General features: G+C 44.2%; 1 protein-coding gene across 1 annotated transcript in view; it reads left to right on the top strand.

Moving 5' to 3' along the window:
- The window catches only part of f3a (coagulation factor III, tissue factor a), a 31,878-nt gene extending 13,542 nt beyond the window's left edge, over positions 1 to 18,336 (top strand). Inside the window, exons 3-6 of the mRNA XM_085983284.1 lie at positions 10,838 to 11,028; positions 12,403 to 12,584; positions 12,691 to 12,844; positions 17,634 to 18,336. Coding sequence (XP_085839410.1) covers positions 10,838 to 11,028; positions 12,403 to 12,584; positions 12,691 to 12,844; positions 17,634 to 17,779 — 673 coding nt within the window. The 3' untranslated portion in view covers positions 17,780 to 18,336. The remainder of the gene's footprint in view (positions 1 to 10,837; positions 11,029 to 12,402; positions 12,585 to 12,690; positions 12,845 to 17,633) is intronic.
- Positions 18,337 to 18,656: the final 320 nt, after the last annotated feature.

Below are 18,656 nucleotides of genomic sequence, written 5' to 3'. Positions count from 1 at the left end.
TGCTCTGTGTGATATTTGCTGCTCTCTTAGATATTTGCTGCTATTTGCTGCTCTCTTAGATATTTGCTGCTCTCTTAGATATTTGCAGCTCTCTTAGATATTTGCAGCTCTCTTAGATATTTGCTGCTCTCTTAGATATTTGCTGGCTTTTAACAATTTGTGAAAATGCTAAAAAGAGCTGCAGATACCCCAATGGGTAACAGTGAGAAGCAGAGAAGGAAGCATCGCTCATTATCGATATCGCAGAAAGTGGAGTTATTGCAGAAGCTTGATCGTGGTGTGTCTGTGCGACATCTTACTGAAGAATATGGTGTGGGAACTACCACCATATATGACTTAAAGAAACAGAAAAACAAGTTGTTGAAATTTTACACTGACAGTGATGACCATAAACTAATGAAAATTAGGAAAACATTGCATAGGGCAAAAAATGAAGATCTTGACCGTGTGCTGATTGAGTGGATTCGACAACGCAGAGGTGAACGTGTGCCACTGACTGGTTTGATGGTCATGAAGCAAGCTAGAATATACCATGAAGAACTGAACATTGAAGTTGAGTGTGAATATTCAGAAGGTTGGCTGCATAAATTTAAGAAGCGTCATGGTATAAAATATCTGAAAAGCTGTGGTGAAAAAGCTTCTGCTGATCATGAAGCAGCTGAAAATTACATAGATGAGTTTGCAAAAATAATATCGGATGAAAACCTCGGTCCTGAACAAATTTACAATGCTGATGAAACAGCTCTGTTCTGGCGCTACGTTCCTAGAAAAACATTAGCAACGGCTGATGAGAGTGCACCAGCAGGTTTTAAGGATGCTAAGGACAGGTTGACTGTTCTTGGGTGTGCCAATGCTGCAGGCACACACAAGTTAAAGTTGGTAGTGATTGGAAAAAGCCAACATCCGAGATGTTTGAAAGGTGTATGCAATTTACCTGTGCATTATTATGCGAGCAGGAAAGCATGGGTAACCAGAGGAATATTTTCTCACTGGTTCAATAACCACTTCGTACCAGCGACACGAGCTCATTGCAGGCAAGTTGGACTGGAAGAAAACTGCAAAATTTTCGGATAAGGGATAGTGTATCCTTTATCCGCACTCCCGAAAACCGAATTACCTCTGAAAACCGAAGTGTTTTCGCGCACCTTCCGAAATCCGAAATTTTCCTAAAACCGAAACACGGCTGGTCCCGAGGTTTTCGGATAAAGGATAGTCTACCTGTACCACAATTACATACTGAAGGTGAGTCAATCACAACGTTTAGATAAACACTTGAATGGAAAATATTAAAGGATACAAAGGAAAGAACAGAGAAATGGGGTTAGGGTGGATAAGGCGGGTGGTGAACTAGCAAGGCCTGATGGTCATCTCCTGCACCAATTTCTATAATTAGCGTAAGTAAGGAATCTTTGAATAATTCCTCGAAAGTGGATTTAAATGCAGTACTTAATCCCAAATCCTAATGATGTGAAACCTAAGGGGAGGCTAGATAAGTATATGAGGGAGAAGGGAATAGAGGGTTATGCTGATAGAGTTAGATGAGGAAAGAAGCTGGCATGGACTGGTTGGGCCGAATGGCCTGTTTCTGTGCCATATATCCTATGAAACCTATATCCCATGAAAAATCTTTGGTAAAGACTCACTTTTATTTCATGTATAGTAATGTGTTGAATAACAAACAATAATGTTTAAATCATTCAATATGTACAAGTTGTAACACAAACAGTGGGAGTAGGCTGCACAAACACTATGTAAATAATCTTGTGCCCCCACATTGGCATGATCTTTTGGAACAGTGCATGGATGCCACTTCACTGTTACACAAACACTGTTTCATAAATCTTAGCCACAACTTAAAAGGCTCAAAGTGAAGTGTATTGCAAGATACTTGCCATTATTGGTAATTAGACAGATGGATGATGCTGTAAATGATGAGTATGGTTCTGCCGTTTCCTCCAGTTAAACATTGGGAAGACCAAAGTCATCACCTTCAGTCCCTGCCACAAACTCTATACCCTCACCACCGACTCCATTCCCCTCCCTGGCCACAGTCTCGGGCTGAACCAGACTGTTCACAACCTTGGCATTCTATTTGACCCCGAGTGGCGCTTCTGACCCCATATTCTCTCCATCACAAAGACCGCCTACTTCCAGCTCTGCATAACATTGTCGCCCTCTGCCCCAGCTTAGCTCATCTGCTGCCAAAACCATCATCCATGCCTTTGTTACCAACAGACTCGACTTTTCCAATGTTCTCTTGGCCAGCCTCCCATCTTCCACTTTCCATAAACTTCAGCTCATCCAAATCAGCTCACTTATGACTGCTGTCCCCACACTTGGCTGTAGGTCTCCCAATGCCTCAAACTTAACATTCCAAATCCTTGTGTTTAAATCACTTCACACCACCCTCCCCCAGCCCCCCATCTCTGTAACCTCCTCCAACCCCATCCCCCGATATCTCCGTTCCTCCGACTATAGCTTGGTGTGCATTGCCCAAACCCCTCACCCCACCATTGTTGGCCATGCTTTAATTTGCCTAGGGCCCTGCACTTTGGAATTCTCTCCCAAAATACCTATGTCTCTTAATCTCCCTCTCCAATATAAGTCCCTTCTTAAAACCCAACTCTTTGACCAAGCCTTTGGCCACCCCTCCTAAAATTTGTGACCCCCCCATACCTGTGACTTGGCATTTTTTGTTCTGATTACACTTCTGTGAAGTGGCTTGGCATGTTTTTCTACATCAAAGACATTAAATACAAGTTGTTGTTTTGTTGTAATTATATTATCAATTAACTGCTGCTAGATTTTTTATTAATTACTGCTAAGGTTGATCTGTCGAGAGGTAAAATTTCTGCTTCTCAGAAGCACATACCAAAATGGTGGTAAGATTGATCCACAGTAGCTGCTCTCAACCAAGGCAATAGTAGGGTTATTATTGGCTGCAGTGCCCCATGGGAAATGAAAACTGGCCAAGCTACCTGTCCTAATGTCTATACAGCAACATGAAAGTGTTGGATGAACTGCCGAGACTTACTGTCAAAGCTTACCCATCCAGAATGGCCATGTGGGTGAGGTACCAGAGATTCACCATTTCTCAAGCAACTGCATGTACGTGAGGAAATTCATAGGAGAGCAGCAGAGTGGAGGAAGGGAGTTGAAGGGAAAAAATTATGCAGAGTGAACATCTGTACTCTGAGTAGAATGGGCCTTTACTTACTGGAGTTTAGAAGAATGAGAGGTGATCTCATTGAAACATATACGATTCTGAAGGGGATTGACAGGGTAGATGCTGAGAAGTTGTTTCCCCTGGCTGGAGAGTGTAGAACTAGGGGGTTTAGTCTCAGGATAAGGGGTCGGCCATTTAAGACCGAGATGAGGAGGAATTTCTTCACTCAGAGGGTTGTGAATCTTTGGAATTCTCTACCCCAAAGGGCTGTGGATGCTGAATCGAGAGTATATTCAAGGCTGAGATCGATAGATTTTTGGACTCTAAGGGTATCAAGGGATATGGAGATCGGGTGGGAAAGTGGAGTTGAGGCTGAAGGTCTGCCATGATTTTATTGAATGGCGGAGCAGGCTCGAGGGGCCGTATGGCGGAGCAGGCTCGAGGGGGCGTATGACGGAGCAGGCTCGAGGGGCCTTATGGCGGAGCAGGCTCGAGGGGCCGTATGGCGGAGCAGGCTCGAGGGGCCGTATGGTGGAGCAGGCTTGAGGGACCTTATGGCGGAGCAGGCTCGAGGGGCTGTACGGCGGAGCAGGCTCGAGGGGCCTTATGGCGGAGCACACTCGAGGGGCCTTATGGTGGAGCAGGCTCGATGGGCCGTATGGCGGAGCAGGCTCGAGGGGCCTTATGGCGGAGCAGGCTCGAGGGGCCTTATGGCGGAGCAGGCTCGAGGCGCTGCAACTGAATTTCTGGCGGGCGCTACGGGAATTCGGGTGAGCGCTAAATTTCGGGCGCTAAAGACCTGGCGCGGCGATAGCGAAATTCTAGGCCTTAGAATTTCCATTACTCATAGCCCAAAGAGGATGTTGTTAAACAGTGATATAAAGATACAAGACAACTTTATATAATTTTTCGGCTTGCCTGTTCATGGTACCAGGGATGAGGTACTTCAGTTATGTTGCAAGACTAGAGAAGCTGGGATTGTTCTCCTTACAGCAGAGAAGATTAAGGAGAGATTTGATCGAGGTGTTCAAAATTATGAAGGGTCTTGATAGAGTAGATAGGAAGAAACTTTTTCCACTGATAGGAGGGTCGATAACCAGAGAGCACAGATTTAAGATAATTGGCAAAAAAGCTAGGGGGGAGGGGGGGGATGAGGAGAATTTTTTTTACTCGGCGAGTTGTTATGATCGGGAATGCACTGCCTGAGAGGGTGGTGGCAGCAGATTCAATAGTAACTTTCAAAAGGGAATTGGATAAATACTTAAAAAGGAAACATTGGCAGGGCTATGGGGAAAGAGCGGGGGAGTGGGTCTAATTGGACAGCTCTTTCAAAGAGCCGGCATGGGCGCGATGGGTTGAATGGCCTCCTTCTGTGCTCTGTGAGTCTATAAATTGACAATAGAAAACAGAGTAAAATCAATTCCTGCCTCAGTTATTTTCACTTCACGTGAACTTTGCCTAAGGTAACATTGGAGAGCTAAGTTGGAAAGTTTTGATGATAATGCAATGTGCACAGCATGGTTAATTTTCAGGGCTAATACATGACCAAGTGTTAATACAGGTAATCTGTGTTAGATCAGTATTTAGCATGGAAATATTCAGGCTATCTCTTGATCTGAACTTCTGTGCATGCATAAGATAAAATTCTGGCAAGAGGTGCAGAATAACCAGTTTTTCTATGTACCAGCAACACAATTTAATAGTGTTGCCAAAGGTTGCCTTGGGCACAATTTCGTGTGAGGTGCGGTGGGAATGTTAAAGAGCAGCTCATTTTACATCCTGTTTCTGTTGTTAGGTTCACAGAATCACAGAAACCCCACAGTGCAGATAGAGGCCATTTCGGCCCATCGAGCCTGCACCGACACATATCCCACCCGATCCCCGTAACTCCTACACCAACACATATCCCACCCTGTCCCCGTAACCCCATGTATTTAATCCCCCTAACACTAAGGGTCAATTTATCATAGCCAATCAACCTAACCTGCACATCTTTGGACTGTGGGAGGAAACCGGAGCACCCGGAGGAAACCCACGCAAACACGGGGAGAATGTGCAAACTCCACACAGACAGTCGCCCGAGGCCGGATTCGAACCCGGGTCCCTGGCGCTGTGAGGCAACAGTGCTAACCACTATGCCACCGTGCTGAAATATTAGCAAACCATCCGGCAGAAATGGTGGAAACTTATCAACCTTGGGAGTAAAAAAAACCCTTTCCATCTCTGACGTAAGTGGGTAAGATGAAAGCATCAACCCACGTATTTTTTGAAAGCCTCAGCAGATATCCTGGTGAGTGATGTTAGTGAGGACAGTGCTATCTGCTGTATAAATTCGGGAGGAATACCAATCTATTTCAGTCAGCCTCAACCAAACTGATGGGGCTGGAATTAATTGGAAAATCGGAGCTGCAAAACAGATTCATTTTTACTTAAATCCTACCCTTCCTCTCCTATTAGCATCGAGCCCTGGTGCTATAGGGTTCCACAGGAGCCAGTAGCTCTGCGGTACCTCCCCCAAATAGCCATTCTTCATTGTGAGCCTAGCCAGTGTTGGCAGGTTATTCAACCATGACGGGCATCACCACTCGCTCCAATCCCGCCCTTAAAGTCCACACAGGTGCATGTTGTCCAGCTTGAGTTATGGGATAGTGGTCAGGTGTAGGAACTCTGACAAGTTTTCCTCCCTTTCTATTCCCCTCCCACCCCCCCCGCACCTAGGGGTGCTGCTGAGCCCAATTGTAGCACCTTTGCCATTCTCCAGCTTATCCCTGTACATGGCAACCTAGAAAAATATTCAAAAAAAGCTGACCATTCAAGTAACAGCCGACAAATCAAATAGCCTTGGAATGTAGTCCTATAGCTGGGGCCACTGCTTTATTACACGGGATTCAAGGAATTTCACCAGTCTATTAAGGAGTTAGATATATTTCTTAAGGCTAAAGGGATCAAGGGAGATGGGGAGAAGGCAGGGACAGGGTACTGAATTTGGATGATCAGCCATGATCGCATTGAATGGCGGAGCAGGCTCGAGGGGCCGAATGGCCTACTCCTGCTCCTATCTTCTATGTTTCTATGTTTCTTCCATGAAGCTCTTACTATCCAATTTGATTCAACACCACCTCAATATAATACACTTTATCTCCACCTGGTAAGTCTAATGATATTGTTAAAGAAAGCAACAAAGAAAGACTTGCATTTATATAGCGCCTTTCACGACCACCGGACGTCTCAAAGCGTTTTACACCCAATTAAGTACTTTTGGAGTGTAGTCACTGTTGTAATGTAGGAAACGCAGCAGCCAATTTGCACACAGCAAGCTCCCACAAACAGCAATGTGATAATGACCAGATAATTTGCTTTTGTTCTGTTGATTGAGGGACTGATTGGCCAGGACACTGGGGATATCTCCCTTGCTCTTCTTCGAAATAGTGCCATGGGATCTTTTACATCCATCTGAGAGAGCAGACGTCGGTTTAATGTGTCATCCGAAAGACGGCCTCTCCGACAGTGCAGCACTCCCTCAGTACTGCACTGGAGAGTCAGCCTGGATTTTGTGCTCAAGTCCCTGGAGTGGGACTTGAACCCACAACCTTCTGGCTCAGAGGCGAGGGTGCTACCCACTGAGCCACTGGCTAAACAACAACAACAACTTGCATTTATATGGTGCCTTTAACATAGTAAAACTTCCCAAGGTGCTTCACAGGAGCGATTATCAGGACAAAATTAAACAAGGGATCTGAAGGTAGAGAGTCTTGCTCACAACTTTTAGGTAATGAAAATCTGAAAAAACCTTGCACTGAAAGTGCTGTTCCTTCTCCTTTGAGTGAAAGTATTTGAGCTTCTATCAAATTTTGCAATTCGGTCCCACTTTTTGTGAAGACCGAAACCTAAAGGCCAGGAATGGTAAACTATTAAATTGTTCTAATGACTTCCAAAATATTTTTCTGTGGTTACCAAGTAGAGGCCTTACTTTCCCCCCCGAAAAAAATGTTTAATTCCCTTTACCAGTCTGCTATCAAATGCCAGGCTGAGCTAACGCAGAGGCTCACGTGTTCCAGCAGTCCCTGCAGGGGCGCACAATTGTGCCGCCCTTGTGCACACGCACATAATCACTTGGGCTTTGCACAGTGAGAAAAACTCTGCACACGAGCATTTGAAACTTGGCCGATTGACGAAGAAGTGCCGGAATCAGTAGAAGGCTGTCGGGGCTGAGGAGAAATGCTGGCTGTCAGTGGGGAAGCGCTAACGGTTGGCTTGCTTGTATCTGAGACTAGGGATCAAACCTGCGATCTTCTCGACAGCAGATACCCCACTGAGCTATTTCCCCAGAGTTTCGTATTTACCTTCCAAAGTGTAACAGTTACTTTTAACAAGCTTGAATGTCTGGTAATGAAAGTAGAATTGTCAAACTCCATGAAATGTCTTTATTTCTGTACTTGACAAGTAGATTACTTATATAAACAATACACTGTCAGAATTAAGTATGTTGTCAGATAACTAAACATCAATGGCAAGAAGACATCTGGGCAACTGTAACAAGGTTTATTCAAATTCTTTGATGAGTTAACCCATTGTATACTGAAGGAGAATTTCATTATCTCCATTAAAAATATAACCAGCTCATAGATTTGTCATTGACTCTGAATTTAAGTCTGTGGCTCATGGTTTATATGCAAGTATTCCTTGGTTGCCCTTTTTGAAGAAATATTTAACTTTAGAATTCTGATTGTCCCGTTCACCTTTGCTTTGGTGATGCTGGGAGAGCCCTCCCACATCAGGAGTCAGAACAAAGGGCCAAGTCCAGTGCTGCTAACACCCTATCAGTGACCCCCAACATTATCCAACCCAAAGAAAGAAAGACTTGCCTTTATATAGCACCTTTCACGACCACCGGACGTCCCAAAGCACTTTACAGCCAATGAGGTACTTTTTGAAGTGTGGTCACTGTTGTAATGTAGGAAACGTGACAGCCAATTTGCGCACAACAAGCTCCCACAAACAGCAATGAAATAAATGACCAGATAATATGTTTTTTAGTGGTGTTGATTAAGGGATAAATATTGGCCAGGTCACCGGGGATAACTTCCCTGCTGTTCTTCGAAATAGTGCCATAGGATCTTTTACGTCCACCTGAGAGAGCAGACGGGGCCTCGGTTTAACTTCTCATCTGAAAGACGGCACTTCTGACAGTGCAGCACTCCCTCGGTACTGTACTGGAGTGTCAGCCTAGAATTTTGTGCTCAAGACTCTGGAGTGGGACTTGTACCCACAACCTTGCGACTCAGAGGCGAGGGTGCTGCCCACTGAGCCACGGCAACTGGAAAAGCCACAGAGATACTTCCAATTTCTTTGACGTAAGAAGGGAAAGTGGTCTCACTAAATTTCCCTCATGGATACAGTCCTTTTTTGGGGTACATTGATTGGTTCCACTTTAATTCCACAACACAATTGTCTTGCTTTGGTCAGGGTTTACTGATCCGACCTATTGCCATAGCCAATAGTTCATAACCTTGGTGTTGTATTTGACTCTGTGATGAGCTTCTGACCACATATGGGATGTTTTACTATGTTAAAGGTGCTATATAATTGTTGTTGTCAAGCTTTCTCCCTGACCTGGCATTTTATAATGTGGGGAAGGTGAGATCGTACCATGAAACTGGGAAAGGGGGTGAGAAAGGCCCTTGAAAGTACAGGACTATGACAGGGAGAACCTATGTGATGGGGAGGAAACTCCCTCTTGCATATTTTTTTAGGACTCAAATTTCCTGGGGAGCATGGGGAAACTATGGTGGGAGTGTTGGAGCTGAGTGCCTTTTATTTTCAGCTTACTAGATTATTTGGAAGGGAGATGCAAAAGCCTAAAGGTCTTGTTGGAATTTTATTGGAAGATTTGTACCATGCTTTTGATCCATTTTTCAAAAAATGTTTGAGTGTATTTATGCTGCTTAGTGTTTCTTTTTTAAACTTGTGGTTCAGTTTGAAAAATCTTGCTCATATTCAGTACATTTTTTAATTTTATTAATTTATGAAAGAGGCTTTGTTTAGGCAGAGTCAACATGGTTTTATGAAAGGGAAATCGCGTTTGACTAATCTGTTAGAGTTTTTTGAAGATGTAACTAGTAGGATGGATAAGGGGGAACCAGTGGATGTGGTGTATTTGGATTTTCAGAAGGCATTCGAAAAGGTGCCACACAAGAGGTTATTACACAAAATTAGGACTCATGGGAATGGGGGTAATATATTGAGGATTGGTTAAAGGACAGAAAACAGAGAGTAGGAATAAACGGGACTTTTTCAGGTTGGCTGGCTGTAACTAGCAGGGTACTGCAAGGATCAGTGCTTGGGCCTCAGCTATTTACAATCTATATTAATGACTTAGATGAAGGGACTGAGTGTAACGTATCCAAGTTTGCTGATGATGCGCAAAGAGGCTGCAGAGAGTTAGACAGGTTGACTGAGTGGGCAAAAACATGGCAAATGGAATACAATGTGAGGAAGTGTGAAGTTATCCACTTTGGTAGGAAAAACAAAACAGCAGAATATTTTTTGAATGGTGAGAGACTGGGAAATGTTTGCACTCAGAGAGACCTGGATGTCCTTGTACATGAATCACAGAAAGTTAACATGCAGGTACAGCAAGTAATTAGGAACGCAAATGAAATGTTAACTTTTGTTACAAAGGGATTAGAGTATAAGAGTAAAGAAGTCTTACTACAATTATACAATTGATGAGGCCACACCTGGAATACTGTGTACAGTTCTGGTCTCCTTACCTAAGGAAAGACATACTTGCCTGAGAGTCTCACTAGACTGGTTCCTGGGATGAGGGAATTGTCCTATGAGGAGAGATTGAGTAGTCTAGGCCTATATTCCCTAGAGTTTAGAAGAATGAGAGGTGATCTAATTGAAACATCTAAAATTCTTAAGGGGCTTGACAGACTTAATGCTAAGAAAATGTTTCCCCTGGCTGGGGAATCTAGAACACAGGTCACAGTCTCAGAATAAGGGGTCAGCCATTTAGGACTAAGATGAGGAGAAATTTCTTCACTCAAAGGATTATGAATCTTTGGAATTCTCTAGCCCAGAGAGCTGTGGATGCTCAGCCCCTGGAATCACATGGGCCGGCCCAACCAATGAAAGAAGGGGATCCCCATACTTATGGAATCCCCATTCATACTTATTTGTGCTGTCAGGCTCTCCCCCCACCCCACCCCCCCCCCGCCTCATCCCTTCACTCCCATGCCATTACCATGCCTGCGCCCACCTGGGACAATGTAAAAATGGCAGAGTCCCGGTGTCCATAGTGTCCACCCTTGTGTCTGGCAACTGAGCGCTTCTCAGGTTCAAAGGAGAAGCACATTGGGGCCACTGCCTCAGTTTTTATGGCTGTCACTTGCTTGCTGCTGCAAAGGAAGGTTTTATGTTTTAAAGTGGTGACAGTACAGTTTAATGGGGTTTGTACGAAATCTGGAAATAAACCTGTCCGCACATTTACGGCCTGCCGAGACTATTTGGTCCCATGATCACCAAAACAATGTCAACGGCAGCTTATTTTTCTTAAGTAAATGAGACGTTTTCTCAGAATGATAAACCGTTGCCTTCTAAGTTGTTTTTAAAGGTAAATAGATGAATCTCTTAATTTTAAAATAGCATTGTTTTTTTTTTATGTAGTGAGAGGTCTGACTGGAAGAAAAAGCCCGAATGCACCCGGACCAAAACCACGAGCTGTGACCTGACCAGTCTGATGCAGAATGTAACAGACTTGTACACTGCTGAGGTGTTAACCTACAGTGCCACAATCCCAGACGAAATTGAGGAGCCTCCTTTTACCAAATCTGAGCCATTCGAGCTCTTAAAGCAGAGTGAGTGTCGCTAACATTCCTGGAACACAGGAGTCCTTGTATCATGAAGCTTACAACAACTTCTACAACTTACATTTATATAGCGCTATGAAGGTAGTAAAACATCCCAAGGCGCTTCATAGGAGCGTTATCAGACAAAATTTGACCGTGCCATATAAAGAGATATTAGGACAAAAGCTTGGTTGAGGTTTTAAGTAGTATTTTAAAGGTGGACAGAAAGGTAGAGAGGTGGAAACATTTCAGGAGGGAATTCTAGAACTTAGGGCCTAGGTAGCTGAAAGCACGGCCACCAATGGTGTGGTGATTGAAATCGGGGTTGCACAAGAGGCCAGAATTGGAGGAGCGCAGATATCTCGGAGGGTTGTGGGGCTGGAGGAGATTACAGAGATAGGGAGGGGCGAGGCCATGGAGAGATTTGAACACAAGTATGGGAATTTTAAACTCGAGGCATTGCCGGACTGGGAGCCAATGTAGGTCAGCAAGCACAGGGGTGATGGGTGAACGGGACTTGGTGCGAGTTAGGAGACGGGCGGCAGAGCTTTAGATGAGCTCTGATGGAGGGTGGAAGATGGGATAGCAGCCAGGAGAGCGTTGGAATAGTCTTACCGTTAACTTTGATCTGCCATTCCTGTTATAAATCTCATCATCATAAAGAAACTACTCATGAAATAACGCTGGACGGCCAGCTGGTGGCGCCGTCCAAGGAGTTTAAATACTCGGGCGTGGGCCTAGCTTGCCCAGGGATATTTTGTAAGACAGGAACTAGTGAAGTACAACTAGACCTCCATGTTCTGAAACAAGTTGATTAAAGCCTTGCTTTATACTTAAACCAAGTGCGTAGTGAGTTTTATTACGTCAATCCCTTCTTCCTTTCTTATCACAGAAATACAAAGCAGGTCTGTCAGTAGCTGTAAAGAGAAAAGGCAATATTTCTGCTGAAGGGTTAAACCAGAAATGTTACCCTGTCTTTTCTCTTTACTGATGCTGACGGACCCACTGTGGACTTTTCTTTTGCTCTTGTACTTTTAAAATAGCTTATCCTCTGATTTACCATCAGCAACACCACAGGAGATCTGCTAGTTTGGCTGTAAAAGGACACATTATCTAAAAAAAATATATATATAATGGAATGAACCAAGTTTAAGAGTCACAGAAAGTGTGTCCAAGAAGAGGAAAAACCAAAGTGAACTACTACAAAATATAGTGCCTGGCGCTGCGATGTCTTGTTATACCCATTATAGTCAAGCTTTAAACTTATATTCTTGTCCAAATATGCTACATTATATCATATTGCAACATAAACGCAATAAAAGAATATACTTAGTAGAAGTGGTTTGCTTCTGTTTAATATGCTGTGGTTTCTTTGCATTCCAGCAACCATCGGACAAGCAACCTTTGAACTCGTTGAAAAGAATAAAACTGTAGTTCAGTTGACAATAAAAGATCCACCTACCAACATCAAATTTTCAAATAACACTTCAAAAACACTGCGTGATATCTACGGACCCAACCTCGAGTACAACGTGTTTTACTGGAAAGACCGCTCAAGTGGCAAGGTGCGTTCGGTCACTGTGCTGAATTTGTATTTTCTATTTGAAAAATACTCATGGGATGTATTGCTGACAGAAACAGCAATATTTAAAAGTTACTTTTTTTTTACAGAAAACTGCAATTGCAAGAGATCAAGTTATACTAATTGATGTCGACGAGGGAGTCACTTACTGCTTCTCCATTCAACCCCATATTAGATCACCATTTAAAGTTGGCCAAAAAAGTTTGAACAAATGCACACACTCTCAAGGAGATTTTGCTTCAGGTATGTCCTTTTTTTGAAACTGTCTGTTTATAAGGGATGTCCATCCTTCAAGCGCACCAGTGGATCTGTGAGGGAGTACCATTACTGATAGTTACTTGTCCAGAGAATTCTCTTCAATTTGTTTTAAGAAGAGAAAGTCAAAATAATCTTGGTTCCAAAGGGCCCCCGGTACCCTGTAACATCCACTCCCTCTAGCGGCTCTTGAAAGTGATGGGCATGAGTAATATCAGGTGGCGAATCCCCTCAGTAGGTCTGCTGAACGGAGAGGGTGCGGAAGAGATTTACTAGAATGGTGCCAGGGATGAGGGACTTCAGTTGTGTGGAGAGACTGGAAAAGCTGGGGTTGTTCGCCTTAGAGCAGAGAAGGTTAAGGGGAAATTTGATAGAGGTGTTCAAAGTCATGAAGGGTTTTGTTAGAGTAAATAAGGAGAAACTGTTTCCAGTGGCAGAAGGGTCGGTAACCAGAGGACACAGATTTAAGGTGATTGGCAAAAGAACCAGAGACGACTTGAGGAAAGCAGCGAGTTGTTATGATCTGGAATGCACTGCCTGAAAAGGTGGTGGAAGCAGATTCAATAGTAAAATTACAGGGCTACGGGGAGAGAGCAGGGGAGTGGGACTAATCGGATAGCTCTACTAAAGAGCAGACACAGGCACAATGGGCCAAATGGCCTCCTTCTGTTGTGTATCATTCTGTGAATAGGGATCTCCCTTACCAGTCTTGTAGACTTTATAGGGGTGTGGGTTGACACCTCTGCCAAGTACTGGCCAAAACCAGAAACCATTCTATTAATGGCTAATTATGACCTTGTTTAACACTTGTAAGAAATCACACAACACCAGGTTATAGTCCAACAGCTTTATTTGAAATCACAAGCTTTCGGAGCTTGTGATTTCAAATAAAGCTGTTGGACTATAACCTGGTGTTGTGTGATTTCTTACATTTGTCCACCCCAGTCCAACACCGGCATCTCCACACCTTGTTTAACACTGGCATAATCTCACGATCACTTGCAGTATTAGCAGGTAGTCACTGTGTATAGTTTGGAGATTAACATGTTTAAGTGGATATAATTTTACTCTCTGCAGCAGGTTATTCAGTTTATTTGGCCCCTAATTCAGTACCAGGTTAACTTTCTCAATTCACATTTTACCAAATGTCAGTCATTGGGAGTTCCACTTGCTGGAAGTGTCAGAGAGCGGTGATAACAGATGGTTTAATGGTAAATCCTTCCATTACTCATTTAAAAACCAATCACAACTGTAGTCTCTTAATTCTCCTATGACTTAATTTTTGGCTTTGCTCTCCTGTTGGAAGTTCAATTGCAGCCATCACATTTGGCCAATTCTCTCGCTAGTACAAATTTGCTTCAGTATTTCTCCACCAGTAAGTCACATTACACAAGGTGAGTCGGTGACGATATTACCATAACCTTTCTTGGTAGAAATATTTGTCCTCCACTTTAAGCGAATCTCAGAAATCTAGTTTATCCAGCTAAAGGGTTTAATTTCCTCTGCTAACATGTTCCTGGGATTTCCGCAGGGGTTATCCTATTTGCTGCTGTAACTTCGACAGAAATCCCTGAGAAAGGGTATAAGCAGCAGTTTCTCAGCAGTTATCGTCAATCTTCCACCAAAGTTACAGTGGGAGATCAAAAGAACCTCTGTGGAAATTCTTCCCTATTTAAAATAAGCTGTTATAAATGGTGCACAAAGGAATTTAACAAAAATGCATTAAGCAATGTGCTGAGAATTAAATGGCTGAATTGCCGTTCCATTTAAACCGCATTTAAACAATGGCAACCAAATTACAAGATCCATCATCCCTTTGTGAATGTGCAGTATTAGAGACCAAAACATATATACAATAATGTGGGATGTTGTGAAAGATTACCCATTTGTGATTCAGCAGATATGTTCATCTTGAAGGACCACTCCATGATAAGGCTTTACAATATCCTTTTTATTAATTAATTCACATTTTATTGCCCATCCCTAATTGCCCTTGAGAAGGTAGAATCATAGAATCATAGAATGGTTACAGCACAGAAGGAGGCCACTCGACCCATTGAGTCCGTGCCAGCTCTCTGCAAGAGCAATTCAGCTAGTCCCACTCCCCCGCCCTTTCCCCGTAGCCCTGCAAATTTTTTCTTTCAGGTACTTATCCAATTCCCTTTTGAAAGCCGTGATTGAATCTGCCTCCACCACCCTTTCAGGCAGTGCATTCCAGATCATAACCACTCGCTGCGTAAACAAGTTTTTTCTCACGTCGACTTTGGTTCTTCTGCCAATCACCTTAAATCTGTGTCCTCTGGTTCTCAAAACTTCTGCCAATGGGAACAGTTTCTATCTACTCTGTCTAGACCCCTCATGATTTTGAACACCTCTATCAAATCTCCTCTCAACATTCTCTGCTCTAAGGAGAACAACCTCAGCTTCTCCAATCTACCCATGTAACTGAAGTCCCTCATCCCTGGAACCATTCTTGTAAATCTTTTCTGCACCCTCTCTAAGGCCTTCACATCCTTCCTAAAGTGTGGTGCCCAGAATTGGACACAATACTCCAGTTGAGGCCGAACCAGTGTTTTATAAAGGTTCATCATACTTTCTTGCTTTTGTACTCTATACCTCTATTTATGAAGCCCAGGATCCCATATGATTTTTTAACTGCTTTCTCAACCTGCCCTGTCACCTTCAACGATTTGTGCACATATACCCCCAGGTGGTGTAGGTACTGGTGAGCAGCCTCCTTGAACCACTGCAGTCCATGTGGTGAAGGTACTCCCACAGTGCTGTTAGGTAGGGAGTTCCAGGGTTTTGACCCAGCGACGATGAAGGAGCAGGTATATACTTCCAAGTCAGGATGGTGCGTGACTTGGAGGGGAACTTGGAGGTGGTGGTGTTCCCATGTGGCTGCTGCCCTTGTCCCTCTAGGTGGTAGAGGTCGTGGGTTTGGGAGATGCTGCCAAAAAAGCTTTGGCGAGTTGCTGCAGTGCATCTTGTAGATGGTACACACTGCAGCCAGGGTGCACCGGTGGTGGAGGGAGTGAATGTTTAAGGTGGTGGATGGGGGTCCAATCAAGCAGGTTGCTTTGTCCTGATAGATATGTTATTTAAAGGGATACTCAAGATCAATTCCCATACAAGCTTCTACAATGGCTGTTTAAGTAGTCATCTGAAAAATATCAACACCCGTGAATAAAATACACGTTGTAATTACAATTTGTTTTTTAAAAGTTTAACTTACCAGACAATATGTAGCTGGGGTGCTAGCAGCTGATGCTTAGCAGCTGAACATCAGGTTTCTGTAACAGGGCCTTGGAAATGGTGGGAGGATGAGAGCCCCGCCTGTGCCCCACCTAGCAATCTCGGTACCTTTTGTTAAATTTCTTCACATTAAACCTTGACGGCAGGGTAAGGAGACACAGATACAAACTGGAAAAAGACGGGTGCAGCACTGGTTTTCACTAAGCGTTTCTTCACGCAGAGTGATCACTGCCTGAAGTGGCTCGCTGGGTAGGCAAAATCTCAAGAGCTAGTTGGCTGCTGTGAGGGGAAATACAAGTTTCTTTGGCAGGATGAATGGCTTCCCTCATCTGTGCTTACTTTCGTGGCATTTGTTAAAAGTTTTGTTTTAGTATCAGCCACAGGGCTGTATTTTTCAGACGAATACGTGAAGGCAAGGTCATTGTAAGGGCTATCCTGCCGTATCCCATTTAAACACAATGGGGGAGAAATTCATTTGGCTGCGCCACCCGTTAGCGCCTTAAGAGGGCGCTAAGTGGGTCGCAAGCCACTGCCCACGCCTCCCACTAAATTCAGCGGGACGCTAGTGGTGGCGCTAGCCGTTAGCGCTGCGCCGCTACCGATGACGTCATCGGTGTGCGCAACGCCCCGTTGACGCCCCAGCCACGATATTTGGAAGCACCCCCGATTTACCGCCGGACGCTATGTGCGACCGGTTCAGGGGGGCCTACCTGCGGCGGTGGAGGTGCAAATTAAAGGAGGTGCGGGGCGGCCATTTTTGTTGCTGGCCGCCTGCCAGCACCTCTCTGCGCTGCCGTCCCCGGCCTCCTGAACCCCCCCGCGGAGTGCTGGCTGCGTTCCAAGAGCCCGGCACTTCTCCTCGGTGCCGGGCTCTTTTGCCGGCACTCGCGATCCTCGGGGGCCCAGCTGGGCCCCAGATCGCACTGAACAAGGCCCCTCCCCTTTAAGAAGGGGAGGAAGGCCTGCAGTACCGCAGCGCGACGTGCCGCAGCATGTGGCGCTGCGCCACGATCTTCAGTCGCAGCGCCCCAAGAGGGATGCGGGGCGCCTCCAGTAGCGCCGCGCTTCCCTTTGGGGCGCTACCACTGAATTTCCGGCGGGCGGCCGCGAATGCTTCCGGGGCGCTACTTTTAGTGCCCTGGCGAGGCTGGCACCCCAAATGGGGCGATACTGAATTTCTAGGCCAATATCTATCAAGGTGGCCCTCTGTGCAGCTTTTTAGATAGGGTACCAGTATTCATTGGGATAAGTTTGCAAAATGGTACGCTCATTTATGTAATAAAAAACGTAAGTGCTGGAGATGCACAGAAGGTGCAGCAGCATCTGAAGAGACAAGGCAGGTTAATGATGTGGGGAGACCGTTTGTCAGAACAGTTCCGACTCCCCACCTGAAATGTTAACCTGTCTGTCCTCGTCTCAGATGCTGATGGAGCTGTTGCGTATTTCCAGCATTTTCTATTGTTATTTGACTTCCAGTATTTACAATTATTATATATTTTTTCTCTTTTCTTCCCCCCTCTAGAGTATGGCATCGGTGCCTATGCTTTAATAATAGTGGGAGTATTGGTGGTCATCTGCATTATTATTGGGGTGATGGTGTGTTTGTGCAGACGCAAGACCGCTCACAACAATGCTGAAACAAACCCTCTGAAGATGGTTTCAGCATAATTTCGAAGAATTGTGTGTTTAGCAGTCGGCCCTGTCCCCAACTGCTGTATTGGGTTCTGGAACATCTCTTCACTGACAATAGGAAGTGAATTATTCCTGTACACGTGTACCTCACAGTCATGGCTTACCATTCACTGGTGGATGGTGAAAAGAAAGATTTGTTTCTGTGAAACGCTGGGATTTGTCCACATATCAAGCGAGTGAGGACTGGTTTCTGTTGATCTCTAAAGCACTAATTGGGAAAACCTCTCATTGATTGATAAGGCACTTTCACATATTTTTTTCTGCTATTGGTTTCTAAGGGTAGTATGTTAATGCTGTGAAAGCACAAATATTATAAATGTATTCTATTTATTTAATGACTAAGTCTTAACTATTTTTCTTTTCAATGATGTGCACCTTAAGGAATCTTTTGTATATTGGGTGTTTATTTTTCTTGATTGTCTTTCAAAGGGGAATATATCTTTTTTAATGAGTATTTTTAAACTTTTGTAATAAAATAAACTGACACTATGATAAATGGCTTAATAAATGGCGGTGATTGGGAACAAAGAAAATGTTATGGCTTTTTTTGAATTGTGTCGCACATTGTTGTATGGGATGTGTGTAATAGTTGCTCTATGATCCACCGAACTACTTGTTATGTTCTTCCAGAGACTTGGGTATTGCTGTACCAGTAACTTAATACAGGAAACTCTTTTTTATCCGGCACCGTCGTGGTGCCGGTTTATCAAAAAGTCCGGATTACAGAGAGTTATAGTTAAAAGGTACGAGAGCTCCGTACACAGCAACAAATCCAGGCTTCCCTGTTGCTTAGCGATAGGTGCAAGAAGCCCGGCCACAGACCAAGCGTCCCTGTTGTTTAGCAACAAGTGCA

Source organism: Somniosus microcephalus, chromosome 3 (assembly GCF_052327205.1).
Source record: "Somniosus microcephalus isolate GS21.2 chromosome 3, FLI_Smic_1.0, whole genome shotgun sequence".
In the NCBI taxonomy this organism is placed as follows: domain Eukaryota; kingdom Metazoa; phylum Chordata; class Chondrichthyes; order Squaliformes; family Somniosidae; genus Somniosus; species Somniosus microcephalus.
The sequence above is the reverse complement of the archived record's forward strand: the minus strand, read 5'-3'. Positions and strand labels throughout refer to the sequence as shown.